This window comes from Tasmannia lanceolata, unplaced genomic scaffold (assembly GCF_043159265.1).
Source record: "Tasmannia lanceolata isolate RefF3 unplaced genomic scaffold, GAP_Taslan_0.1 ptg000037l, whole genome shotgun sequence".
NCBI classification, from domain to species: domain Eukaryota; kingdom Viridiplantae; phylum Streptophyta; class Magnoliopsida; order Canellales; family Winteraceae; genus Tasmannia; species Tasmannia lanceolata.
Window position 1 is genome coordinate 51,926,015 of NW_027518714.1, and position 25,981 is coordinate 51,951,995.

The 25,981-nt window shown below is 36.9% G+C and overlaps 1 protein-coding gene across 3 annotated transcripts in view; it reads right to left on the reverse strand.

Moving 5' to 3' along the window:
• LOC143860877 (uncharacterized) overlaps positions 1 to 15,432 on the reverse strand; it is a 35,355-nt gene extending 19,923 nt beyond the window's left edge. For 2 of the 3 annotated variants that reach the window (XR_013239824.1, XM_077371720.1), the window contains exons 1-4: positions 15,045 to 15,431; positions 14,874 to 14,940; positions 2,714 to 2,798; positions 1,952 to 2,147 (exon numbers count right to left, since the gene is read on the reverse strand). Coding sequence is in view for 2 of the 3 variants with exons in the window: in XM_077371720.1 (XP_077227835.1) it covers positions 1,952 to 2,147; positions 2,714 to 2,733 (216 nt within the window). In the remaining variant the exon portion in view is untranslated. Of the gene's footprint in view, positions 1 to 1,951; positions 2,148 to 2,713; positions 2,799 to 14,873; positions 14,941 to 15,044 lie in introns of all 3 variants that reach the window. The other variant, XM_077371721.1, reaches the window with a different exon arrangement.
• Positions 15,433 to 25,981: the final 10,549 nt, after the last annotated feature.

A 25,981-nucleotide genomic window follows, 5' to 3' on the forward strand; every position in this document is an offset into this window, starting at 1 on the left:
ATTATCTCTTGTTGACTGGAAATTTCTTTCCAACATCCACGCATTTGTTTTTATTTTCTGAATGGCAAAATCCACACATTTGTTCTCCACGATTCCTAGAATTCCTTGCAGAAAATCTCTCAATCAAACGATTTGCCCATTATCATTCTCTTGTTGTTTTCATGTTCTTCGCATTATCCATGAAAATGTTGTTGATGTAATTGTTCCAAATCAACCATAAGCTAACGTAAGCACCACAAGGTGACACCCTATGTTGCATCAGTAAGGGTATGAGTGTCGGAATCCAACACAGGTATCGAGTGTCGAATTCGGCAAAACTTCAAAAAGAAATATTAATGGATTCACCAAAATATTTTAATCAATTATCAAATTGTAGTTACAAGAAGTAATATATTGTAAATTCTAATAATTAAGTAAATATATTGCTCCATTTTCATATAAAAAATCACTATTAGGATGGGAAAAAACTCAAAACATGCGGTAATTACAAAGGTGGGGTAGTAGTATTCAGAAAAAAACAAATAAAGAAACATAGAAGTGTCATCATGAATCATGAAGTAATGGAATCTGAGATGCTCCGACACAGGCACTTCACCCATTTAGAAGAATCTGCGAATAACACAGATGACACCTCAAATTGGGAACCAGCCCATCCATGTGACCCCTTTATTTGATCTTGTCACGACTCTTTATTGTTCTAACCATCGTATTGCGGTTAAATGATACAAGATCACATGAGAAATTTGGAATTCAATTCGTGCATGTCTTGGCTATCGTTCATCTAAATTAATCGAGTAAACAAGCTTTACATGATAATGTTCTTATTTTCATAAAGATAAAACACTCCAAAAGAATCTGGGTCACTATTCTAAGGAAAATTACACTTAAAAGGATGATGTACCTATATGACACAACGATAATTGGCTCATCTACATGATGAAAACATGATCCCGATTTTTCATCCAATGGGCTACACCATGGAGATGCCACAGCCTAATAATTGCACTAATCGGATGTTATTGACGATTCAAACAATGACATGCAAATGGAAGGTTGAAAAACTGAACACAAATCTGAATTCGAGTCCTTCGATCAAATGGTATATGGCATCTCCATCATAGGGCCCAATAGAAAGATGATTTGTTTATGGTAGGACCAACTACAAAGTGGTTCATACACTAAATCCGATCATGGTTTTAAATTTCTACCGAAACCGACACGAGACAACCAAAATGTTTACACTTCCATCCCCACCGAAACGATATTGAAACCGAAATGCATACTGAAATCAAAATCGTAAGTACATTAATGGTATATTATATGAGTATGTGTTACATAATTATATTTATATGAATTGCATATGAAATGTGGTCCATACTATGAATACATATTTATATGAATTACATGTGAAATGTTGTATGTTCTGAATTATCAAATATACGTGACAACGAAATTCACTGTGTTTGATGTTATTAAACCATTATGGATGGTTGTCTTGCTTACGTGATGGTTTCTAAGTGTGTAATTGTGTTTAATCTAGCATTTCACATTAAAATTCTATCATTTGCATATGTTTCCATTCGTTTGGATTTCCAATGAAACTTTCAACCATAACAAAAATGTTTCTGTTTCCATGGCAACCGAAATTTTAGAAACTTGAGTCTGATAACCACTCTTCCTTAAATGGTCGAGCAATTTGTATCCACACACTAACAATGAAACATTTTCAGTGAACAAAACAATTTGGCAGAAACACGAGCAGCATCATAATCATAGAATAAATCACTGATATACCATGACTTCACATATAATATTTGCAATTTCTGGAATTTTATGAAGTTACATATCTTGAATAAGGGACAACTGTCCGCTTAAATTCTTGAGATAATTATTATCAACAGATTCATCTTGCAAAGAGCATAATTTTAGGGACATAAGGGAGTAATCTTACCTCTAACTTAGCTTTAAAAAGGTCCAATGCAGGTCTTTCCATTTTCCCAATATCCAAAAGTTCAGAAGTTTGTATGCTTGATTTGCCAACTTTGTGTAAACAATATCTTATGCTGGGTTCTAGCTCTTCAATCCGCTCACGACACAAAACTTGATTCTCTATGTCACCATATTTTCCAAGTTCTTCATAAACAGCCCTATCAATCTAACAGGAGTTAGCCCACTTTATAAGTGCTAAAGTATAAAAGATAAATAACGCCTTTCTCCAACAGCTTAAGCTTTTGGAGAAGTTGGTAAGTTAACATGGTGTCAGAGCCAAAGGTCGAGTTCAAACCTCCCGGATAGCCAAAATCCACATGCGATGGTCGGCCCAAAGTGGGACCACATGTGCCACGTGTTTGCCAAGTGGGCCACACGTGCGGGGGAGTGTTAAAAGTATAAAAGATAAATAACGCCTTTCTCCAACAGCTTAAGCTTTTGGAGAAGTTGGTAAGTTAACAATATGTTTTAACAAAAATAAGCAATTCAGATTAAATGAAAGTAGTGTCTAAACTAGGAAGAACTAGAAACAAATACAGACAGAGAAGTTGAAACACAAACAATTACATCTTGAAAAAAAAAGAAAACAAGTCGATGTTTTCAACAAAAAGATGTGATTTAAAAAAAGAAAGACTTAAAAGTAATCGGTTCAGTATAATGACACTGCAATTATTACAAAATTAAAATAAAGATAATGACATCAATATCAACGACAATGATATACCTGGCACTCTTGAAATTCATTAATGCAGTTTCCAACTCTGATCTTGCTCAAACAAAAGAGTCCCTTTCATGTAAGAGGCGTATGCCTGCACATCAAGAGTTTATGTCATGACCTGATAGACGGGAAGAAAACAATGGCATATCACAATGACCAAGAATGAATTGAATAAGTAATAAAAAACCATCAACAACTCAGTTTTGGTAACAACTAACTAGGTACAATTAGTACAAAGAATTGGAAACATGAAAACCAAATGAAGGAAAAGGTAACCAAATTAAATAAAAATTTTCCAATTAAAAGTGAGATGAACATGAAGCTTCCTTTATGATCCACCAGCAAAAAAAATTTTAAATGTAATTGCTTGGGCAAAGAGAACTGGTACAAATCCGTGGAGACCAGTGTATATTATCATGGACAATCTTTATCCCCGTAGGGAAATGCTTTGAGACGGAGAAGTACTAAAAATGTGGAAGATACTCTAGCAAGAGGCCATTAAAAAAAAGATACTCTAGCACGAGAAGGCAACTTTGCATGAAGTATCGGCCCTTTTGTAGCGGACAGTCTCTCTTTTGAGGCCACTTCCCCCCTTTGTATTCTCTTTTTTTCTAAAGCATTTTAGCTTCTTTCTTATTGCTGAAAAATCTCATTTATGCCAGTCCCATCATTTAAGGAATGACTGATTTTGGTTGATAAGCAAATCACCTCTCAACTCTTGTAAATCATAACCAAAATGTTTAATCAAAATAAAGAGAACTTCTAAAGCAATGGAATCATAAACAAAGAGGTGATATATATACACACACACACACATCTATAGCTTATATACATATAAGCTATATGAGGTACCCCTCAGATACATTTATACTTATCTTGATTTTTAATAGAAATCAGATTTTTTATTTTAAAAAAAATACTAGGATATGATGTAACAATTGTTTTTCGAAGAATAAATACTTGGGGTTAAATTGAAGCCTCACTGAGTTTTTGTAATAAATACGATATAGCTACGAAAATGAGACTTAGGGTGAAAGGTATTACTTAGGTTTATACATAGGAATAACTTTGGATAAATTATAACAAGAGAGAATGAATAGGATTGAGAAGAACAAATTGAGTTAGAAAAGAGCTTGAAACACTAGAATAATAAAATTGACACCCTTTGATATGTCACATTTACATGCTACTTTCCAATTGATACATAGGGCATCTCACCTAGAATCTTCACCCAAAAATCCAAGGCAAGTGATAGTGACTCATATAATAATGGTTTCATTAATGGCTTTGATATTATAGTTCTGTTTTCTGATGATTATGTTCATGTCTTTCGTTCCTATATTTTAGAACTGCCAAAAAGAAAATATCTGTTTGAGATATCTGTTTTATGATTTTATTATTTGTTGACCATATGTATATACATGATGATTTTGACACACACACAACACACACACACACACACACACACACACACACACAGTGATTTTGAGCCACATACTTCAATATGTGATGGATATTGATGGCCGTGTATATACATATGAAGATCTGGATTCGACCCGTATGTCTACTTGTACCATGATTGGTTGATAACCCTTTTATTTGCTCTCATGTTCTTGCTATCGTTCCCATGCTCTTACTATTCTCATGTTCTTATTCCTATTTTGTTGCCTATTCGTCAATTGTCATAAGAAACATTTTTATAATCCAATTTCTTTTTTGTTACTCTTATTGTGTGAGCCACTAAAAGATCTTGCTCTCATTCAGTTTACTACAGTTTTTGTAGGTTGACAAGATGACACAAACACAAATAAGGGAGCTTAAAGGGATCGAGGGAAGAGTGTTTGTCCGTGTGGCCTTGTAGGTTTGAATAGTTATCATTGTCATGCAATAGGCCTTAGTTTGTTTTATTCAGTTGGTTACTTTCAGGTTATGTCAGGAAAACTTTTTGAATTTTAGTGTCGGTGGTAAGTAATTTCAAAAAGGAATTGATGTTTAGTATTTTTGCAGTTGTGAGTTTTATCGTGTCCCTTTTCGGGTAGCAACTCGGATTTTGGAAAAATGAAAAAAAAATTATGTCTAAAAATTTGCCCCGAATCCGGGTCGTTACATCAAACGACTTGTTCTCTTTGTAACACCTCTGACAAGAACCCCCGATCATCTAATTTATCTCTGTGATTAGTCTTCCAATATCTAGAAGCCTTTTCTTAGTCTTTAGAATATCAGAGTCCCCGGGAATGTTTCTAATTTGGTCAATCTTTGACTCAAGTGGACTAATCAGAAATTCGGGAACAAAAGGCTTTCTTGTATTTTGGAAATGGTTTTTTTTTTAATAAAGGCAGATTTCATTAAAACAAGCAAAGACCGAGATGGTCAATACATGCATAAGATAATCGAAATAATAATACAAAAAAAGAACAAGGATTCAAGGAGGGAGGAAGTCAAATAACTCCAAGCCGTCCTTGGAGATGCCATCCCTGGCAAGCCTATCGGCAACACTGTTAGCCAATCTCCTAACATGCCAGAAAGATATGTTCGCACCACTCGTCCTATCTTGGATCTCATGAAAAAGAGAAGCAAATCTCCACCCATACGAATGGGATCCTCTAAGCCATTTTTTTATCAAGTTTAGAGAATGCCCTTCCACTATCACTTTATCCATGTCTTCAACCTCCAATAGGTTTATTCCTTGATATGCAGGTTTCACTTCCGCTTCACCAAAGTCGGCTACCCCTATGGGCCCCGCAAATGCCCACCTCACCGATCCATTCTCATCACTGAGAACTCCTCCAATGCCAAATGGCCCAGGGTTTCCCATGCTAAAGCCATCCAAATTAACTTTCAGCAAACCTGGGGCAGTTGGTTCCCACTCCTCAACAATCTTGGGTCCCTGTTCTAAGCTATAGCAAGCCTCCTTCCGGCCATTCCATAGATCAAAGGCTGACACGAACCTAAAGCAAGGCAGGACCTTTAGCCAAGAGATTGTTAGGGCTATCACTTTGTTGGAAAGGTATGAAGGCCTTTTTGCATAGCTTTTGAAGACATGTTCATTTCTCTCTTTCATCAATACCCACAAATGTTGCTAGAAGAGCTACATTCCACAGAATCTTCGTTTTATCCTCAATGGGAACATTGCCCAACTTTCTAATAACTCAATAAGTTTGGCATGAAAAACCCGTGATATTCCAAATCTCACCAAAATATAGTTCCACACCTCCCAGGCCACTTTATAACGCAAGAACAAATGATCCACTGATTCACCGACCTCAATACAAATTGCACGATGATCTACAATCAACATTTCCTGTTTTCTCAAGAAGTCCACCGTCTGAATCCTTTCTAGAAAGGCCACCCAACTAAAAGCACATACCTGGGAGGGGCATGGATGGACACACTTTGGCTACTCTGGAGGGCACAGGGCAAGACACAAGATGGTGGTAGAATGACATGACTAAGAATTCCTCAGACGAGTTCCAAATTCGAACCCTTTTATTTGCACCGGACTACTTTATATAACAACCTTATAGCATCTCAAGAAACCTTCCCGTCACCAAGGTTTTAAATTTCGATTTCGGGGGTAATTTTTGTCCTCACCAAGACCGAAATTTTAGCCAATATCCCGAAATTTCAGCCGAAATTCAGTAAAGGCACTCGAAATGTCGGTTTTTTGGGCCAAAATTTCGGAAATTTCGGCTGAAATTCTGTAAAGAAATAAAAAAAATTAATATTTTATCAAAAATTCCGTAAATCGGAAATTTCTGACTAACACTATAGCCAACATATACAGCTCTGGAAAAACCTCCTTTAGTGGAAGGGGCGGACACCACTTATCATGCTAGAACTTGACCAAATCACCTTAATAGACTCTGTATATTGGAAATTGTTATTCCCCTCTTTGTTGGATAATATAGTTAGAACATAACAATCGTATCTTTGACAGAAAATTTTGTAGTCCCGAGTTCATAGTCAATAAAAGCATAGTGGAAGCTGTTGAAAGGGTCTCTAAAAGCCTGACTCATTACTGGCATTCCTCTTTGTGGAATTATTAATGATTGATTTGGGGTTTGTTATAATTTTGTTAACACCCCTCCCCGCGCCCTCCCCAACAACAAAAAAAACACAACACATAGACACACAAAAAGGCCTCTTGGTAGCTGGATGGTCGGATGGAAAGATATTGCTCAAATGGATGAGGAAAAAAGTGAGAAAATATCCAAGAGATGGATTCGGGTCATTAAGTGATTAGAAGTAGGTTTTTAGGTTGAAGAGGGGATGGGTTGGGTTTAGCATTGATGAAGGAAAGGTTGAGGGGTTTTGAGTTACGCAGGCAGAAGATTGTGGGTTTGGAGGCTTATGAAATAAGAAGGGTTGTGGCGATTGGAGACTTCATGAAAGGAAGATCGGGTTTTGGGATTCATTAGGGTCGGTTTTTTAGAGTTTTTAATATGGGAATGTAGATATTGGTGATTGAAGGATTAAATCGAGACAATGAGTTAGGGTTTTCCAACCAATTGTTTTTGGTGGATTAGAAAGAGAGAGATAGTTAAGGTTTTCTAGGTGGCAAAGAAAGGGAAGTCTATGCTTTTAGTTGTCAAAGTATATGAGGGAGAATAAAATAACCTATATAACCTTAATGAAAACAATGAATGACTCTTAAAGCAAAGTTTAAAAACTAAACCAGAGGCCAAAGTGGTGAAGCAGGTATTCGGTTCACAGTGGCCCTAAAGCTGGTTCACACTGGTTCGATTACGAGTTGGGAACAGTTCAAACAGTTCCCTGGCTTTTCCATCATTTTGAGTAAAAAAGACGGGATCTGCTTTCCAATCCAACATAGTGAAAGTGGAACTGTCTAGTTGGCGCTATTCCTGAAAACACTGCTGTTAGGGGGCAGTCTGTCACCATCATGGTTTTAAATTTCGACCGAAATCCGAAATTTTGAAATTTTGGATTTCGGTGGGGACCAAAATCGAAATTTCGCGAATTAATTTCGGTCCAAAATTTCGGTTCGAAATTTCGATTAAAGGCCATTTTTTATTTTTTCTTTAAAAAATGTTACGAAATTTCGGATTTCGATGGGGTCCGAAATCGGTACCGAAACCGAAATTTAAAACCTTGGTCACCATCTCCCATCCAAGTTCCATTGAGGAAACTGCATCTTTTTGTTTCTCTTTCCTTTGAACAGTAAGGGTGAACCCTTTAGCAATAAGAACAACAAAAAAAGGAAGAGACAATAAAGTGACCCGCCAAAGGATAATTAAAACACAATATAACGCTATAACACCATAACAACAAAAAAACGACGGCAAAAGGTGACGCAGATCGTAGGCCAATAAGTGGCATATTTGCCCATTAGGATTTCTAGGCATTTATTTTCCATGTTATTTAGTTTTAGGCTTTTCTTTTCAATGTTATTTAGAATTAGGAAGTTTAGCCTTTTGGGATTCTTATTTTAGTAGGTGGAATCCGCTAGACATGATGCAAAATGGATCTTGTTCTATCGTTGATCAGAGATTTCTATACGAAAAATACGAATCGGAGTTTGAAGAAGAGGAAGGAGAAGGAGTCCTCAACCAGCAACAGATAGAGGAGGATTTATTCAATCACATAGTTTGGGCTCCTAGAATATGGTACCACTGTGGCAATCTATTTGATTGTATCGAAAGGCCCAATGAATTGGGATTTTTATTTTTTTTTTGAATGGTAACAAAATTCATTAAAAGAAGACTGAGAAGGTCCCCCTTCAAGTACAAAGACACACATACAAGGCAAGAAAGACAGATACAACCCCGCAATAGAAAAACATCTAGAAATATGTTTGTGAAGTGTGGTGTATATACCTTTTCATAATGATATTTATATGAATTTCATGTGAAATGTAGTGTATGTATTATGTATAACCTTAGTTATATTTACTGCTTTTGTGTATGTTTTGTATTAGGCCATCTTGTCTGCTTTCTTTGTTTCTCGACTATTATATTGATATAATTATTGTTACCTTTCAATGTATGTATATATACCTTTTCATACATCTCCGATACAATTAAGGCAAAATCTCTTTTAGGTTATTAAAGAGTCCATGTTAACAACTGTTGTCAAATGCAACTTCATAAACATTTTTTTTGAAGACTGAAGTAGGTGCTAAATTGCGAATAGACCATATACACTTTGTAAAACAACACTATCCTACGGTGTAAAGTCATGATTATCCGTGTGATTTCCTTTTAGTGCTCGAATTAGGAGTTTCCGGAGCCATCCTTTGTGAACTCTTTTTGTTCTTCTCCATCAGATTTTTCTTTTAGTGCTTGACTTAGGAGTTTCTGGAACCATCCTTTGTAAACTTTTCTTGTTCTTCTCCATCGGTTCACATGTGGTTGTGAAATAGCAAGGATAGTTCTTGGTTCCTTAGTTTGTTGTGGAAGCGCATTTGCGAGTACGTTCTCCTTCCATTTTGGTAAGCCTTGTTATTGTCCCCATGTAGCTTCTTAACTATCTCCCCTCTTTTTGAAGTTTGATTGCTCGCAAGAATAGTGTTTTCAATAAATATGCCTTCCGTTGATCATGGTTTTAAACTTAGGCCGAAATAACAGATTTCATCCGGGACCAACGCCGAAAGTACATAAATCCAAAATTACCGCGAAATTACACCAAAATCCAAAACTCCGCCAAAATTTACAAGATTCCCATCGAATTTTACAAGATTTCCACCGAAATTTTAAGATTTGCACAGAATTGTTGTAAACTGCCAAAATTGTTTTTTCGAATTTTACATGATTTCAGCCGAAATTTCGGCCTAAATCGAAAATTTTCAGTTCGGTTGTGGCCGAAAACGACATTTAAATCCTTGCCGTTGATGCCTTGAGTCATACACTCAAAGGCATAACTTCTTTGAGAAGTACACCTCGTGACACTGGCTGGAGGAGGCAGTGACCATAAATGTAAAACTTCATTTCTTTTTCCATCTCAACTTTAAGCTACTCAATATGTATAAGTTTAGATGGGTGGGATGAGGTTTATAATACCTATATTATCAACAAGCCTCTCGTTTGAGATTTGGAGAGGATTGTTCATTGGGGGTCTAGGTTTTGGAGAAAAAATATTTGCAACCATTCGATGGAATGAGAAACCGTTGCATCTGAATGATATCTCTTATTAAGGTCTATTGTTTGAAAAAGTCGATGGAGAATGAGCACCCCATTGCAATGCTGAATGAAAATCCCTTTGTCACACCTATTTTATTTTTTATTTTATCTATCTTCTTATTAAATCTTCAATATCATTCGGTTTGCCATTTGTCTTGTGTTTTGAATTGTTTTTTTTTTGAATGGTAATATGATAATATGATATATTAAAGAAGACTGAGGGAGTCCCCCTTACAGAACTAGAAGAGAAATAAAAACAACAAAAACTAGGATTGTGTTTTGAATTGTTATGAGAGACTACTTGGGCTATGGGTTTTAAACTTCGGTTTCGGTTTCAATTTCAGTCACCACGAAAACAGAAACGTTTTCAGTTTCAGTTGGAAATTTTGGCGGAAATCCTGTAAAATCATGGAAACACATGGAAATATATTCAAATGATAGAATTTTAAGATGAAACTTCAGGAAATGCTAGAATAAGCACGAACACACATTTAGAAATCATCACATAAGCAAGATAAGGATCCATAATGGTTTAATACAATCGAACACTTAGTGATATGTGTTGTCATGTATGTCTGATTATTCGGTATACACCACATTTCACATACTATTCAAAAAAAAAAATACAACTAAGCAGTGTTGCATGGATACAGATTCGCGTGTAGGGATCCGACACAGATTTGAGGTGTCGGATTCGGCAAAGCCCCAAAAGTGAATTCGGATTCATGAAAAATGTGTGTGTGTGTGTGACTGCATATATATTCATGAAAATTTTGAGGGTAGAGGGGTAGAGGGTTGAGGGGAGTTTTGTATTAAGAGAGTTGAAGGAGGAAGGGGGTCGATGTTCGAGGGTCGAGGCGCTATGGTTTTTATTAAAAGTGTACGGGTTGTGCTTTCATATAAAAAAAGTTAAGAAAATACATTTAAAGGGAAAATATACAGGATTCGCATTACAAAAGAGACAACGATGAATCAGATTCGCCCGAAGAAAAGAAGATTCGTGCGGGACACGGCTACGATAAGAATCCGGGTGTGTCCCACGTGAATCCATGTCCGATTCGGATGCGGAGACGTGTCGACACAGATTCGGCATAGGGGGGGCAAAGAATCCATGCAACATAGCAACTAAGGTTCCCTACCCTTGTCTAATCAAAAAGGCTTATCTTCCTATAAGTGTATCTCTTGCCTTATCTTTTCTTCATCAAGAACCTTGCTAAGGAATAGATGAAAAAAGGTATATGTCAATTTGAAACAAATGCGATGTGTTAAGGATAGAAAGGGGAAAGCATAGGAGCCAAAGATGCAACCTATTCCCATCCCATCCTGCAAATGGGTCTATATGTACATGGTTTTCTTTGAATAATTACCCAAAGCCCATGGGAAGTATATCACTATGTATTGTTGACCAATAACCCAAATATGCTCATTCATGTGCCTTTAATAAAAGCTCAGTGTATCATAATCACAAACTAATAGATAAAGAGGAACCAATCGAAAAAAAAACTCAGATATTCTACTAATGCAATTGTTTAGGCTGCGAGATCAAGTCTGGACTCCGTGGGAGCTAACTAAAGTGGCCTTAGAAATCGATAATCTTAGTAGAGAGGGTTTTCATTTTCATTTTTCCTTTTGAAAGGTACAATCATTATATTAAATTGATAGATGATCTTAGTAGAGAGTCGGCGCACTCCTTTAATCATATCCCAAGAAGCACCAATGATGTAGAGATACATCCTGATTGTTATCTTTCCAAAAAAAGAAGGGTACTTAGAGACAAATTTAAGATGTTTTGACTCTAACCAGCACAAACAATGTGCTTATAGGTCTCGTCTAGTAGAATGATGGTATATACAAGTTATTACTTTTTGGTTTATAAAATAGTTGTCCAGGCTATTTTGTTAAATATGGTTTTTAGGATAATTTATGGATATGGTTGGTTGTTACAGTTTTTAAATTAGATCTTATTAAAAAGACAATTTTAAGATGTTTTGACTCTAACCAGCACAAACAATGGACTTATAGGTCTTTTCTAGTAGAATGATGGTATATACAAGTTATTACATTTTGGCTTATAAAGTAGTTGTCCGGGCCATTTTGCTAAATATGGTTTTTAGGATATTTTATGGATATCATTGCTTATTTGGGTCATTCTCAATAAAAAAAAATGGTTGCTTATTTGGGTCAAGAATTGGCTGTTAAAGTTTTTTAATTAGATGTTATTAAAAAAATCTCTCAAAGCATTTTGGAGTATAAATATCACAAGATGACCACAGACGATCAAAGGTAAAGCAGTCAGACAGTTTTCCTTCTGTTGTAAAATAGGAAAGAGCCACTCAATGTGACAAGCGAATATCCGAGACTACAAGGATCTGGTGCAGGATACGCCAAGTTCCAAAATCTTAGGATTGGATACGACAGGATACTATATGTGAGTGGGGAAGTGGTTAAAAATCCTTAAAGAAAATGTTAAAATGGTCCAAACCAAATGTGGTTTGAATTTTGAAACGCACACACATCTCTCCGACAACAAATCAGCAACTCATTCCCTAGAGACCTCTCTCTCAAGCGTAGGACTCCCACTGTCTTTATCATGTAAAATATAAAAAAATAAAGGAGCATTTAAAGCCTAGGATTCACATTTCCTTCATGATGAGGAATTTTTTTTTAATGATGAGGAATATAAAAAGAAAAAGAGGATTTATTCTAATAAGGTCATCTTTATTTTGTTTGTATATCAAAGACCAGCACATAAACAATAGTGGCAAAAGCAAAATAGAAAGATGAGGAGGATATGAATCAAACGTATCTGACACGTATACCACACCCTTATCCTTATCGTAGCATGTTGAGCCAGGTGCTCCCCCCCCCCCCCAATTTTTAAGGATCCTGGTATCATAGGTTAAAAGTGATACCTTTGATGATGACTATTCCTTCACAGTATAATTCTAGAATCCCCATCCATCTCTTGTAGCTATCGCTTTCTTATGATTAGCCATTCACCGTAAAGTTCTAATAGGAAATCAATTGATGAAGGAAGGATATTACAAATTATAAGAGCGGGGCACAAAGGCATAAGCTCCATAGAACTTTAGCTTTGACATGCCATGAAGTAAGAGCCCAAGACTCAAACAGATTAGAAATATGTTCCGGAAGAATCCAACCCACTCCAAACAAACTAAATAAAAAATACTAAATCCCACAAAGCAAAAGCGCAAAGCAAGAAGAGGTGATCCATATATCCACATCACTCGAACACAATGTACAGTGATTAATTGTGATCATTTGCAGGTTCTGAAAGTGGTCAACGATAAGGATTTCATACAGGCACACTGACCAACATAAAGCATTAACTCTGTCAGGAAGATAGCAGAGACTTTTTTTAATGGTAACAATATTAAACCGAATTAGAAAAACGAACACTAAGACCAGGAAGGTCTAAAGCAACAGAGTGAAAAGAAAGCAACAAGAAAAAAAACAAATAAAATGCACAACAAAGATCCCCAGATATGGAAATGTCAAACGTCACAATCACAACTCTGTTGACTCTTGATCAAGAAGAAGACCGGCATCGCTATTAGGATGCATCAGACGTGTCGGATCTCTATGGTGTGACCATTGATCATATCAAGAATTTCCTTTAAAGAAACCACAAAAACCCATGGATAGAAAATATAATCTCAGTTCTCACCCACCTAATGACATGAGTCTCCCTCAAAAATGAGATGGTCAAATTAAGTCTGATTCAAGAGATGGAATCCACTAAGAAAGTCTCCCTCAATAATGAGAAGGACAAATTGAGTCTGATCCAGGAGATGGAATCCACTAAGAAATGTCTGAATCTCCACCTCATTAGAGCCCTCCCCTTTACTAGGGCCCTGAAAAAATCTGTTTAACCTCTTTCCCATTATACCTAAGAAGACATCCAATGCAAGTCAGACCCAAATTAACGACATGGGGGCCTAGATATTCTTTTTAGTTTTATTCCATTCATCTGCTTATTTATGTAGTGTTAGATGTACAAGTGATGAAGTGAATAATGGATTTGGTGGCATCATCCTATAGGTAATAAAAGGATGAATTGGCTATAGAAAATCCTCTTCACATCAATTGTTTGGATTATATGGAAGGACAGGAATTATGGAGTCATTTATAGATATTCTTTTAATCTAAGCGTTTAATGAAGAAAATGAATGTTGAAATCTCAAAAGAAAACCATTTTAATTCTTGATGTATGGATTAAGCCTCCTAGTGTATGGTTTAAGCACAACATTTGATGAAAAAAGCAAAGTACATAGAAACAACAATATAGAGTCTGGATGAGCTAGCTTTAGAGATCCCAGTAGTATCATAATTTTGGCATATGTAGGTTTGAGATGAAACTCTTTGCAATGCAGAGAGGATGAAAGTTACTCGCAGAAATTGACTGTCCCAAGCATGAATTGAAGGTGATTCCTAGACAGTAGTTAATTGGTTAAAGAGGGTCTCTCGACCTCCTTGTTGTTTCTCAAAGACTCAAACAAGTTCAGGGAGATGGAAAATATTTAGTCAGTTAGTGTTACATGTAAATCTTGACATTTTTTATCAGTAGTTAGTTTCTTGGCTTCAGATGCCAGCCATGAACTTTGTAACCTTAATCGTATTGCTGTTCTTTTAATATATTTATTTTAAACTGCACAAAAAGCTAAAATACTTTTAAAGGTGATTTAGATTTTTCTATTATTTATTTATTGATCTTGCATGTGGAGAGCTATTATCTACATTGCTTGAGGTTGAAATTTTAATGATCACCAACAAATTATTCACAATGAAACATTGCAAATGTGAAAGGAAAACAAGCATTGGATAAAACTACAATTTACAGCAGAAAATTTGAATAAAAATGAAGATAAAGTACAAAACCCTAAAATCAACTTCTTCTTCTTCTTCTTTTTTTAATGGTAACAAACCCTAAAAGCAACTTAGGCCTGGATTTTTGCATCTCATATGATTTCCATTGCCAAAACCCTAAACCCATCAATAATCAAACATACCTATAGCGAGTGTAATCCCGGTGCCGTAATCCGTGCTGCATCTGTGCAGATTTCAGAAGCTGCAACACTAAAATTCACCACAAAATGAAATCAAAGATGCAATCCAATAAAAAAAAAAACAGTACAAAGATAAAATCGAAGAGAATAATAAGTATAATTCAAGAGAAAAACCATTGATTGAGAACTTCGGTTTGATCTGCTCTGAAGAATCAAATCTCTCCCCATCGATTTCCATTGCCAACACCTCGTTTCCTTTTCCCATCGATTACAAGAAACAAAAAAAAATCCACGGAAATAGTTTACCACGATCCGACCATTCGAATAATCGAGCCAAACGCCGGATTATTAAATCTCAAGATTTTTCAGAAATCTATGGTTTCCAGAATAAGGAGAGTCTTTTTTTGCCGATAACTGCCTCCGAAGCGTGCCCGTGAAAGTCTTTTTGCCGATAACTCCCTCTGAAGCTAAATTATTGGTATATAGTCCTTGAGAATTCCATATTTGCCAAATAGTCGTTGCTTTTGGAAAAAAATTGCAATACCAGCCCAAAAACATACGACCAATCCACCATCTTATAAGCTATGCTTATGAGTTATGACTACTCTTTTTAAAATAAAAAGGGTGGCCCATGAAAGAAAAGGGACGAATATATCATTTTCCCTGTTTGGATTTTTGAAGATCCAAACCGTTCATTTGTTGGGCCAGAATGTAAATAGGCCTTGCCCCAAAAATCAGATCCTAACCCTTTCTATTGGTAGAGAATTAAAATATGGCATCCCCCTTCAACAGATTGGAGGGCTAGGATCATCCAATAGAGATGATTTTTGGGACATAGCCTATTTACATTGACGCCAAACAAATGAATGGTTTAGACTGGTGGTCCAATAGAGGTGGTCCAACGGTCCAACCTCCATTACAACGGAATTAGGCCGAAAGGGAAAGCATTTTGAATGGCTTATGTCAGTGATGTTTCCCTTTTATTTTACATCTCAAACCTTTCTCAATATTTGAATGGATGACTTTGGAGCAATGAACCTTCACTGCTACTGGGGTGGGGGGGAGGGGGGTTTCATATGTTTTTGCAAAGTGATTAAGGGCTACTGGGGTGGGGTTTCATATGTTTTTGCAAAGTGATTAAGGGCATCTTTGTTTGATTCACAAGCTCCTATCAGAGGGAATGAACTTAAAAGTCTGACTGATTAATCAATTTTGACATTTCATCCTCGATCTTGATACTTTAGCATGACATATCCAGACTAATTCTTTGGATTTTGTTTGTTCAGTTTTTCTGGTACACTTGGATTCGAGGAAATCTTCTTATGTCACACATACAAAATCTTCTCATGTTACACAGGATATTTTAGTTCCCAATGAAACTTCTATATCAACCATCCTAAAGGGTCTCAGTTTTTTCAGGCAGATGATATTCTCACTCCCCACGCATTACGTGTACACTCCCCTTATAACGTGATTTGACGTAAAAAGTGGGCAACTTCAACGCTTTTTGACGTCAAATCACGTTAAAAGGGGGGCGCATGCGTAATGTAGGGGGGTGAAAATATCATTGCCCTTTTTTTATCATTGCCCTTAATTATCAACTTTGTATGTAATCAAGGCACCCCCTTAATAGTTGATCCAATGACAGCTGACATTGGATCAAATATCAAGGGGGCACTCTGTCGCACACCCATTACATGCATGTACATCCATTGTACAATTCAAGTATGATGTTAGGAAATGGGGAGTTTTGGTTATAAGGGAAGATGTCAAGGCAGATTTGAAGAAAATGGAAAGCATGACAAAGTGGGCAAATCTTACGACTACGGAGATTTCTAATTCAAGCACATTTTTTTACGCTGAATTGCAAGGTGAACCATTCAAACCTCTAAAAGGAGAGGCCCAAGCCTCATGAATATTTTATTTTTAAATTTTAAAAAAAAATTCAGAACCATTCAAAAAACAAAAAATTAGGAACATAAAAATAGAAAAACATCTAGAAATATGTTTGTGAAGTGTGGGTATATACCTTTTCATAATGATATTTATATGAATTTCATGTGAAATGTGGTGTATGTATTATGTATAACCTTAGTTATATTTACTGCTTTTGTGTATGTTTTGTATTAGGCCATCTTGTCTGCTTTCTTTGTTTCTCGACTATTATATTGATATAATTATTGCTACCTGTGGACCCCGATTCGAGAGAGGCGGTGAGGGACGTGCCCCCACGCTAAGTGTCTCAGGATCATCCACGTGAATGGAGAGCTCTACCAAGGAACTCTCGAAATAAGTGCCTCTCACAGCATGAGTGGCGATATAAGGTGAGATACCTCTCGATTCGGGGACTAGCCCAGATTCGAGGCGTACCTTAAATAAAGAAGAGTCGTCATCCAAGGAAATGGGCCAAGGATCCCATACTATGCTCTGTTGCAACAGATAACCAGAGATATAAAATAAGGTTCGTGCCTGGTTACGAATTCGGAAGGTCTAAAGAGCACCTCATCCGCCCAAGTGCAAGCACCTGGTCTCTTATGCCATTTATTATTGATTTTTAAGAGTTTTGGGCGAAAGTCATATGAAATGGGAACTAATATCTCTGAGAAGACGTCTACCTAATCATGCATGTCTCGGAGATGATTAATGAACACACTTAAAAAGAAATAAAATAAGTGTCACCTAAAAGTAGCTAGGTTATGAATGTCAAACTTAATTGGTGTCTAAGTTATGGTGGACATACACATGCAAGCTACAAATAAAGGTATAGTATCAATACAAGAAAGTAAGAAAACACATCAAAACATAAAACACAAATTAATCCTATATATGACAGGACAAGACAAATCATAACTCTAATGCGACTTGACTCGGACCAAGATGGCCGTCCATCCCAGCTGCTCTACGTATCCCGGCCTCGGGAAGAATCAGAGTCAACGTAGTTCGATGCCCTATTCTAAACTACTATGCCTAACCATCTAGAACCGCTATCCTAGACTCGATCCACTAGACTCGACTAATTTTTTTAAAGCTTTTTTTTTTTGTACGATCACTTAAGTTCATGTGAATTGTAATTTTTAGGACTCTCTATATGCCCAAACGAATGCAAGTTGATTAGCCTTAAGCTAATGCAGGTGGGCCCTACATCCTATGTATAACTAGGCTGTGCAACCTAAGGAAAACTATGGGCTGACTATATGCTTCCTAGTCTAGCCATCGGTTCGACTAGATGTCTAACCGATCAACTTGAGGCCTCCTAACTCTAGGGACACTCACACGACAGGACACACCATATCAATACAAATCAGGACAGACTCCTAACTCTAAAACACCCCAAACAAACTAGGACAGACTTCTAACTCTTAGGGAAGATCTTTTTTGAAAAAGTTTTGAAGAAGTTTTGTTTTTTTTGGAAAGTTTGAAATGAGTTTATTTTTAAAGGCTTGGCTGGACTTAGGATGTGGATCCCAAGCTGCACTACGTACCCTATGGAAAGGGATCAAGCCAACGTAGTTCGGAACAGAATTCCTAACTACTCTTAGGGACTCAAGATTTTTGAGATTTTTGGTTTTTTCAGATGTTTTTGATGGTTTTTGACACAAGAGGACAGAATCATATCATCATAAGAGGAGGACCGACTCCTGATATCCCACAAAGGTTGGACAGCATCCTATGCTTTGCGGGGAATGAACAAAATAACAACTCTGCAAGGGTTGGACAGCATCCTATACCTTGCAAGAGTGGATAGAAAAACACACGATTTGATGAAGGGTTGGAGAGAATTCTAACCCCTATGATGATAGGACCGACTCCTGAAAGAAAGACTGACTCTCTAGCTAAGGACAGACTCCTAGGCTAAGGAATGACTCTGAAAATAGGATTCTAAGAAGGAGGTGCTAATGAGACAAAGCCTGTCTTCTAAAAGAAAATGAGATAAAGGAGGGTGCTAGTGAGACTATGCAAGTCTCCTAGACACAGAGGTGGGCTCCAAGAGAGGTGCTGACGAGACATGGCATGTCTCCTAAGGGTGAACTCACTAATGAGACAAAGCTTGTCTCTAAAGAGTGTATGACATTTCTGCGCGAGACATAGCTTGTCTCTTTAAAAGGGTTGGATTCTAGATGATTCTTTCACTGCCCTTGCAATGAAAAGACTTTATGATTTGAGAGATACCAAAAGACTGGGCAAGTCTTAAAAAAAAATGAGGGGAGTGCTACTTGGACTAAGCGAGTCCCCTATGGATGGGCTTGCTTAATACTCATGAACAATTTAGTTCTATGTTCAAAGTGATTAAAACCTTATATAAGTGTTCTGAATCATGAACTAGTGATATGATATTTCAAAAAAATGAATTGAGCTAATGCAATAATTCTTAAGCATTTTTACTGAAGACAAAAGAATTATACATATTCACCAAAACTAAAATCAATATTGCTAATAAAGGGATTACTGATAAGCGAGTCCCAGTTTGATGGTGTGGCATGGATTTGCAGTTTTGTAATTTTTAGCATCCCTATCATTTTTTGGCAGTGTTTGTATCTCTGCTCACCGTCTTCGTTCCATAGCCTTTGGCTTCTTGTTTTGTTTTTTCTAATCCTCACATCGTCGGAAAAATAAATTGCTGATGCTAAGGTTCTTGGTTCGTTTTTCACACTGATTTACAATTAAGATACACAAAATGGGTTAATTCCTAGGTGTTGGGTAATAATCTGGTGTTTTGTGTGTGTGTGTGTGTGTGTGTGTGTGATGGCCAAATTGGGGTTTCGCAGGACCCCTACCAGAATATTGATATTAGAAAAGATATTACATTCTTCTATATGGAACTCCGAAGGAGTCAAAATTTAGTATCTTAGAGAGTGGAGAAGGAATTGAGAGAGAAGGTATGGACTCTCCTTTGCAAGGGCAGTCAGATTTGGAGATATAGTTAGCTGCTCTATATGCGTACCACCAAGTGTGTACGATTCACCCTTGTAGATATCCGAGATTACCTTGATTGTGATCATGGAGTCAGATTCAATCCTGAGCTTGGCCCAGAAATGGCCACCTTCTTGATGCTGCCAAGGACACTAAAAGGAATCGTAAGTGCCTCGTATTAAATTCTGCAGTAATGTCCAAATGACTATGCTGATAGATTTTAATTGATCGTGTCTAGCCAGGCTGCCAGGGATCTAGTTAAAAAGGAATAGTTAACCATTTCTTGTTTCTTATTATATCTAATTTGGAAGTAGGTTTAAATAGACTGCTCACTTATTATCCAGTTACTTGTGTAGACTCCAGCATTTCTGAAAGCACTCTTATCCTGCTATCTATTTTTTTTATTTCATTGTGGATGGCAAGGGAAGCAGTTTTCACTTTTCAGAAGTAATTGGGTCCTTGATAGGCTCACTATGAACCCTCATTTCATCTCTTACCTGCCATCTCTTTATCTTTTTCTCTTGTATAATGTCGATGGGAGTATCCTTCCTAATTAGGGATTGCTTACGGATAGTGCTAGGTCATAGGGTGACCCTCGAGGTCAATAATGATGCCCAATAGGGAATCCTCCACCTCTTTAATTAGAGGAAAGTCATTTACAGTTTCAGTCTTAGCTTATGCCTCTGAAAATACCTGGCCAGGTGATTTGATAAATAGTTTGTCAAAATGTTTTCAAATTAATAAGATATATTTTCGGAAGAATTTGAAAATGACTTTTGCGGGCCCGAGCTACTAGACTGGAAGGTATACCATTAGGTGAGCCCAGGGGGTACTGAGTGTCCACCCCCGTAGGGCCCAACTCAGTAAATGAGGAATGGAGGTAGGACATACGTATATGATACGGTTAGGGGTATTAGATGATCTGACGGTCATCTTCAGGGTAATGTCCTGGTGGGGGCCACTTACCTAAGTGCCATCGTGGTTGGACTACATGGCATAGTCGCCGTGGGGCCCATTATGGCTTTCGCAGGATAGACCGTCGGATCCCTACGTCGATCCCACTCATTACTTGCTTGTCCCATAAGGATCATTGGATGATCCGGGATCTGGATTTTATCTTTTGAACGGACGGATACGATCTCGCCTATATGAGATATAGGGAGGAGGAGCACCAAATCATATGGTGCGCGCACACACAAGTGCAAAATATTAATAAATGGGATTTATTAATTTATTTGGATAATGCTGAAATCCTATTGGCTGAGAATATTACAGAATATTTGAGAATATGTGTGAGAGATATTGGATTTAATTTCCATCATGGAAGAGTTTTCCTTTTGAAAAACTATTTCTTGCAAAAGAGTTGCCAAGAACAATGGCTTGCGCTTGCTTTCACTTTCTAAATCAAAAGAATCCAATTTTAGTAATTAAATCCGAGCAAGGTCACTTATATATAGAGAGAGATTGGATTTGATTTCCAAAATAAAAGACTTTTTGGAAACATTGGCTTGCAAAGGGAATTGCTTAAAACAAAACTGTTTTGCTTTGGAAAGACATCTTGCTTGGTTTGACTTGCCAATATCAAACGATTTCAACTTTAGTAAGTAAATCCCAGAAATCTTTTGATTTAAGAAGGCCATGAAGCTTGCATTGATTTTTCTAAAATCAGCACATTTCTTTTTGGCAAGTGGATTTGCAAAATTGCCAAGCTCGTTTGAAATTGGCAAGCATGCCAAAATTGCAAAGCAAGCAATCATATATACATAGAGGAGACATTGGATGTTGAGACAATTTTTTCCAGCCCTTTGGAACGTCCATAGCACTTCTCTCTCTTGCAATATCTCTTTCCATCCCTTGTTTTGTCTTACTTAGATTAGTAAAATAAGCAAAGCACTAAGGACAAAGGAAGTGTTCCTTTTGTCTCATCTCTCAGCCAACAATTTCCAGCACTAATACAGTAATACTTGCTGAAATAAAATTTTAAAAGTGTTGGAGAAGAGTTCTCCAGCCCTCCTTAAGTCCGAGCAAAGACCGGAAAGCCGCCACTTCAATTTTCGGAGTCCGCGCCTTTGAGAAGGGCGAGCTGACCAAGCGAGGAGTGAATCTTGCAGAGATTGTCGGTTGGGCAATCACAAAACCTTTGTAAAGTATTTTTATACTTCTGAATTTTTGTTCCTCACTAATAGCATCTAGTAACTAGGTCCGTGGGATCGCGGGAAACAGGCAGAAAGTTTTGGTTTTACTAGTTCCGAGGCTTCCGCTGCGCCTCTTCGCCCGCCTCCCGCATTACAATATAACCCTCTGCAAATACACCATAAGTAATATGGTGCATGGTACTTTATAACAATACAATATTTCCCTACATTTCAATTTGTGCAGATGTTGATGTTTCAATCTGTTCTACACATACTTTTCAACAAAAAAAAAGAATCTGTTCTACACGACATACTAATGGCCTTGTTGCTCTACACACTGATAATAAGCAAGCCCGACAAAAAGTAGTACAAAAATACCTCACACTACATGAATAGATCAAAAGCACCTTAAAATTAAAAAAGTTGATTTCTTTTCAGCTTGTGTTCTTAAAATTCCATTACTTCAATGAAACGGAAATAAAACCTAGAAAATTGATGCAATCTTGATGTAATAGCAACAGTAATTAAGAGAAAAGGCGATCAATTTACAGAAATCATATCTGAAGATCTTTCCAATAGAAGAGGCTCTTTTGTTGCTCTCCGGTTCTTGGTTTTCATCCCCATTCTCACATTGGGTGGGAAGGTGGGTTGTGGTTGTTAGTATAAGAAAAGACCATAAAGAGGACCAAGACTTCATGACTGAACACTCTGATGAATGATATTTCATTTTTCTCATTTGGGTTTGTCATATAAAGGCTTGATATTCATTTCCATTTTGATATGGAGGCCGTAAACCAGAAGCAAAAATTTAGAAGGGAAGAATAAAACCTTTTCATGGAGAAGCTCCAGCTTGTTCTTTTTTTATAATGCTTTCTCTTTCTCCATGACTTCCCATGCAGCTCATTAAGACTGTCAAAATCTGTAGGTGCCGAAATTAGAGACACTATCACTCGCATCGCACAGAAGCATACTTTTCGGATAGGTATGTGTTCTTCGTTATGCTGTTCGTTAGCATCTTGAACTTCATACTGCAGTCACCTCCACTGGAAACAAATAAAAATAAAATAAAATAAAAGACATTGAAGAATAGAAGTACAAAGGAGTATTAAGAAAAATCAACAAGTACTATGCTACAATGTTCTATTTAAGAATTAAGCATGGTCAAGTACCTATAAATCAACACACATTATGTGAATTAGATAAAGATAGAGTTATCTAAATTTCTTACTTTAATCCTGAAACTTATGAGACGATGAGGTCTTTATTCGTATGTAAACCAGACACACAAATGGCAGCCAAATTTGTATTTGACATTACAAGTCTAAACACCGCTGCTATGTCATATCCATGTTTCATTTATGCAACATAATCAGTATAGCATGTCCCTAGCAGGTCTTTGGTAGTGAAGCCAACTCATGCCAAAATCCAAATACATCTTATTCAAGGCACTATTAAATAAACTTCACATAATAAAAATTTTAAGTGATATTTGACATGGGAAGCCTGACAACTTTTTCTATCATTCCTCAGGAGCGAAGTGCCCATGTATAACGACGGAAGCAACTTCACACATCCACCACCCAGCCATTGGGGAACATCAAACCCCCTGTGGAATCACTGTTGTACCCTACAAACCTTTGAACCCAGTAAGAAAGTTCTATTGAAGGAGAAAGAACTATAAAGAAAAAAAAATGCCAAACTTGGAATACTAGGCATCCAAACAGTACTAAATAACATTATGCAAACCATGACAAGACTTCCTCATCTTGTCCATCATATTTCACTTAAACAATATAATTTCTTGATGCATGGAGTCTTTGCCCCCATATTCCGAATCCGTGTCGACACGAGTCTACACACGTGAATCGGTCATGGATTCATGTGGAACACATCTAGATTCTTAATGTAGCCGTGTAGCACGCGAATCTAGTTTTTTTAGGGGAATTCGACACCCTGTTGTCTCTTTTAAAATGTGAATTCTATATGTTTTCACTTTAAGTGTGTTTTCTTCTGAACTTGTTTTTCTTAATAAAATCACAACCCTTCATGTCTTAATAAAAACCTAGCACCATGACCTTCCACCCTCGAATATCAACCCCCTTCCCTCTCATAGTCGACTCTCTTAATACTAAACCTAACATCTCGACCATTCACCCTCAAAATTTTCATATATATATATATATAGGGGAATGGTTCGTAGGTTCTAGCTTACCGTGAGCTAGAGTGCCATAAACACATGGGTCCCACATGTTTTGGGTGATCCAAACCATTCATTTGCAAGGCCCCAACATAGATAGGGTGTGTACCAAAAATCAGGTCCATAGGATCATCCTATATATATTTATGTAATAAAAATTACCGAAGCTATGAATCTTACTTTTTGGAGTTGGCTGAATCTAGTACTTCGAATTCATTTCAGATCCCGACATGTGAATCCGAATCTCTTAATACTAAACCTTCCCCCTCACAGTCAACTCTCTTAATACTAAACCTAACATCTCGAACCTCCACCCTCAAAATTTTCATGATATATATATATATATATATATATATATATATATATATATATATATATATATATATATATATATATATATAGGGAAATGTTATCCGCACTACCATATTTTGATGACCACACTCCTCACTTTTTAAAAAGTATGGTGTGGCCTGCACCATAGGATGATCCAAACCGTCCAATAGATGGGCCACAGCCTAAATAGGTTGTACCCCGAAAATCATTTTCATTGGTTGATCCTAACCCTCCGATCTATAGGGGATATAAGAGACCCTCTATAGATTGGTGGGTTAGGATCAACCTATGGAAATGATTTTTGGGGAACAACCTATTTAGGCTGTGGCCCATCTAATGGACGGTTTGGATCATCCTATGGTGCGGGCCATACCATACGTTTTAATAATATAGGAGCGTGGTCATCAAAATATGGTAGTGCGGATAACATTTCCCGATATATATATATATATATATATATATATATATATATATATATAATTTTTTTATGTAATAAAAATTACTGAAGCTATGAATCCTACTTTTTGGAGTTTGCTGAATCTAATACTTCGAATTCATTTCGGATCCCGACATGTGAATCCAAATCCATGCAACATAGCTTGATGCAGTTCGTCCTGCGATAAAATATATCAGATCAGGAACAAGAAGAGAGGGAGCTCAGTACCATAAAAATGGGCCCGGAAATTACCTTTCAGCGGGCCGGGAAGAGGAGGAGGGGGGGATACCTCTCTGTCTTCTATCTTTCTGCATGTATTTCTAGTCTGCAGGAATTTCATATTTGAAGATTGATGATCCTGAGTCGATCCAAAGGACACCGGGTGTTGTATCGCTTCAAGGAAAATGTTACAACTATGAATCACCGAGGATAGGGTTTTCATTCCCCTTTATTTGTGAGTATTTTTGGGACTATACCAAGGTCAGCACATCATCAATTTTATTGCTGCAACTTTATTTATAGAACTGATTTATTCCAAGAGGGCTGTTCCCTTCAAGAAAGGCTGAAAATTTTGCATGTTTTGCTTGTTTTATTAGTTTATATATTGTGGATTGGCTATTGTGAATGACAACATCATAGCCTACTGATGCTGATTATAGGCCCAATAAGAGGCATATTTGCCCAATATGACTTTTAGAAATTTATTTCCATATTATTTTAGTTTCTTGGATTTTATTTTCCATGTTGTTTAGAATTAGAAAGTTTAGTCTTTTAGAAATTCTTATTTTCGTAGGTTTCTACCTTTTAGGTTGTCAATTGCCTATTTATAGGCCTCTTTACAGTTTTTTTGTAACTTGGATGATTAATTGAATGAATTGAGATTCTCCCCTCTAATTTCCTCTCTTCTTCTCCCCCAAGTCTTCTCCTCTTTCTCCTCTATTCTTCTTCTCCTATTCTCTTCTATTCTTCTTCTTCTCCTATTCTTCTCCTTCTATTCTCGTCTTCCCATATTCTTCTTCTTTTTGTCTCCCCTTTCATATATTTCTCTCCCCTTTCTTCTATTTCCCTTCACGGTGCTGCATGAATTTGGTATCAAAGC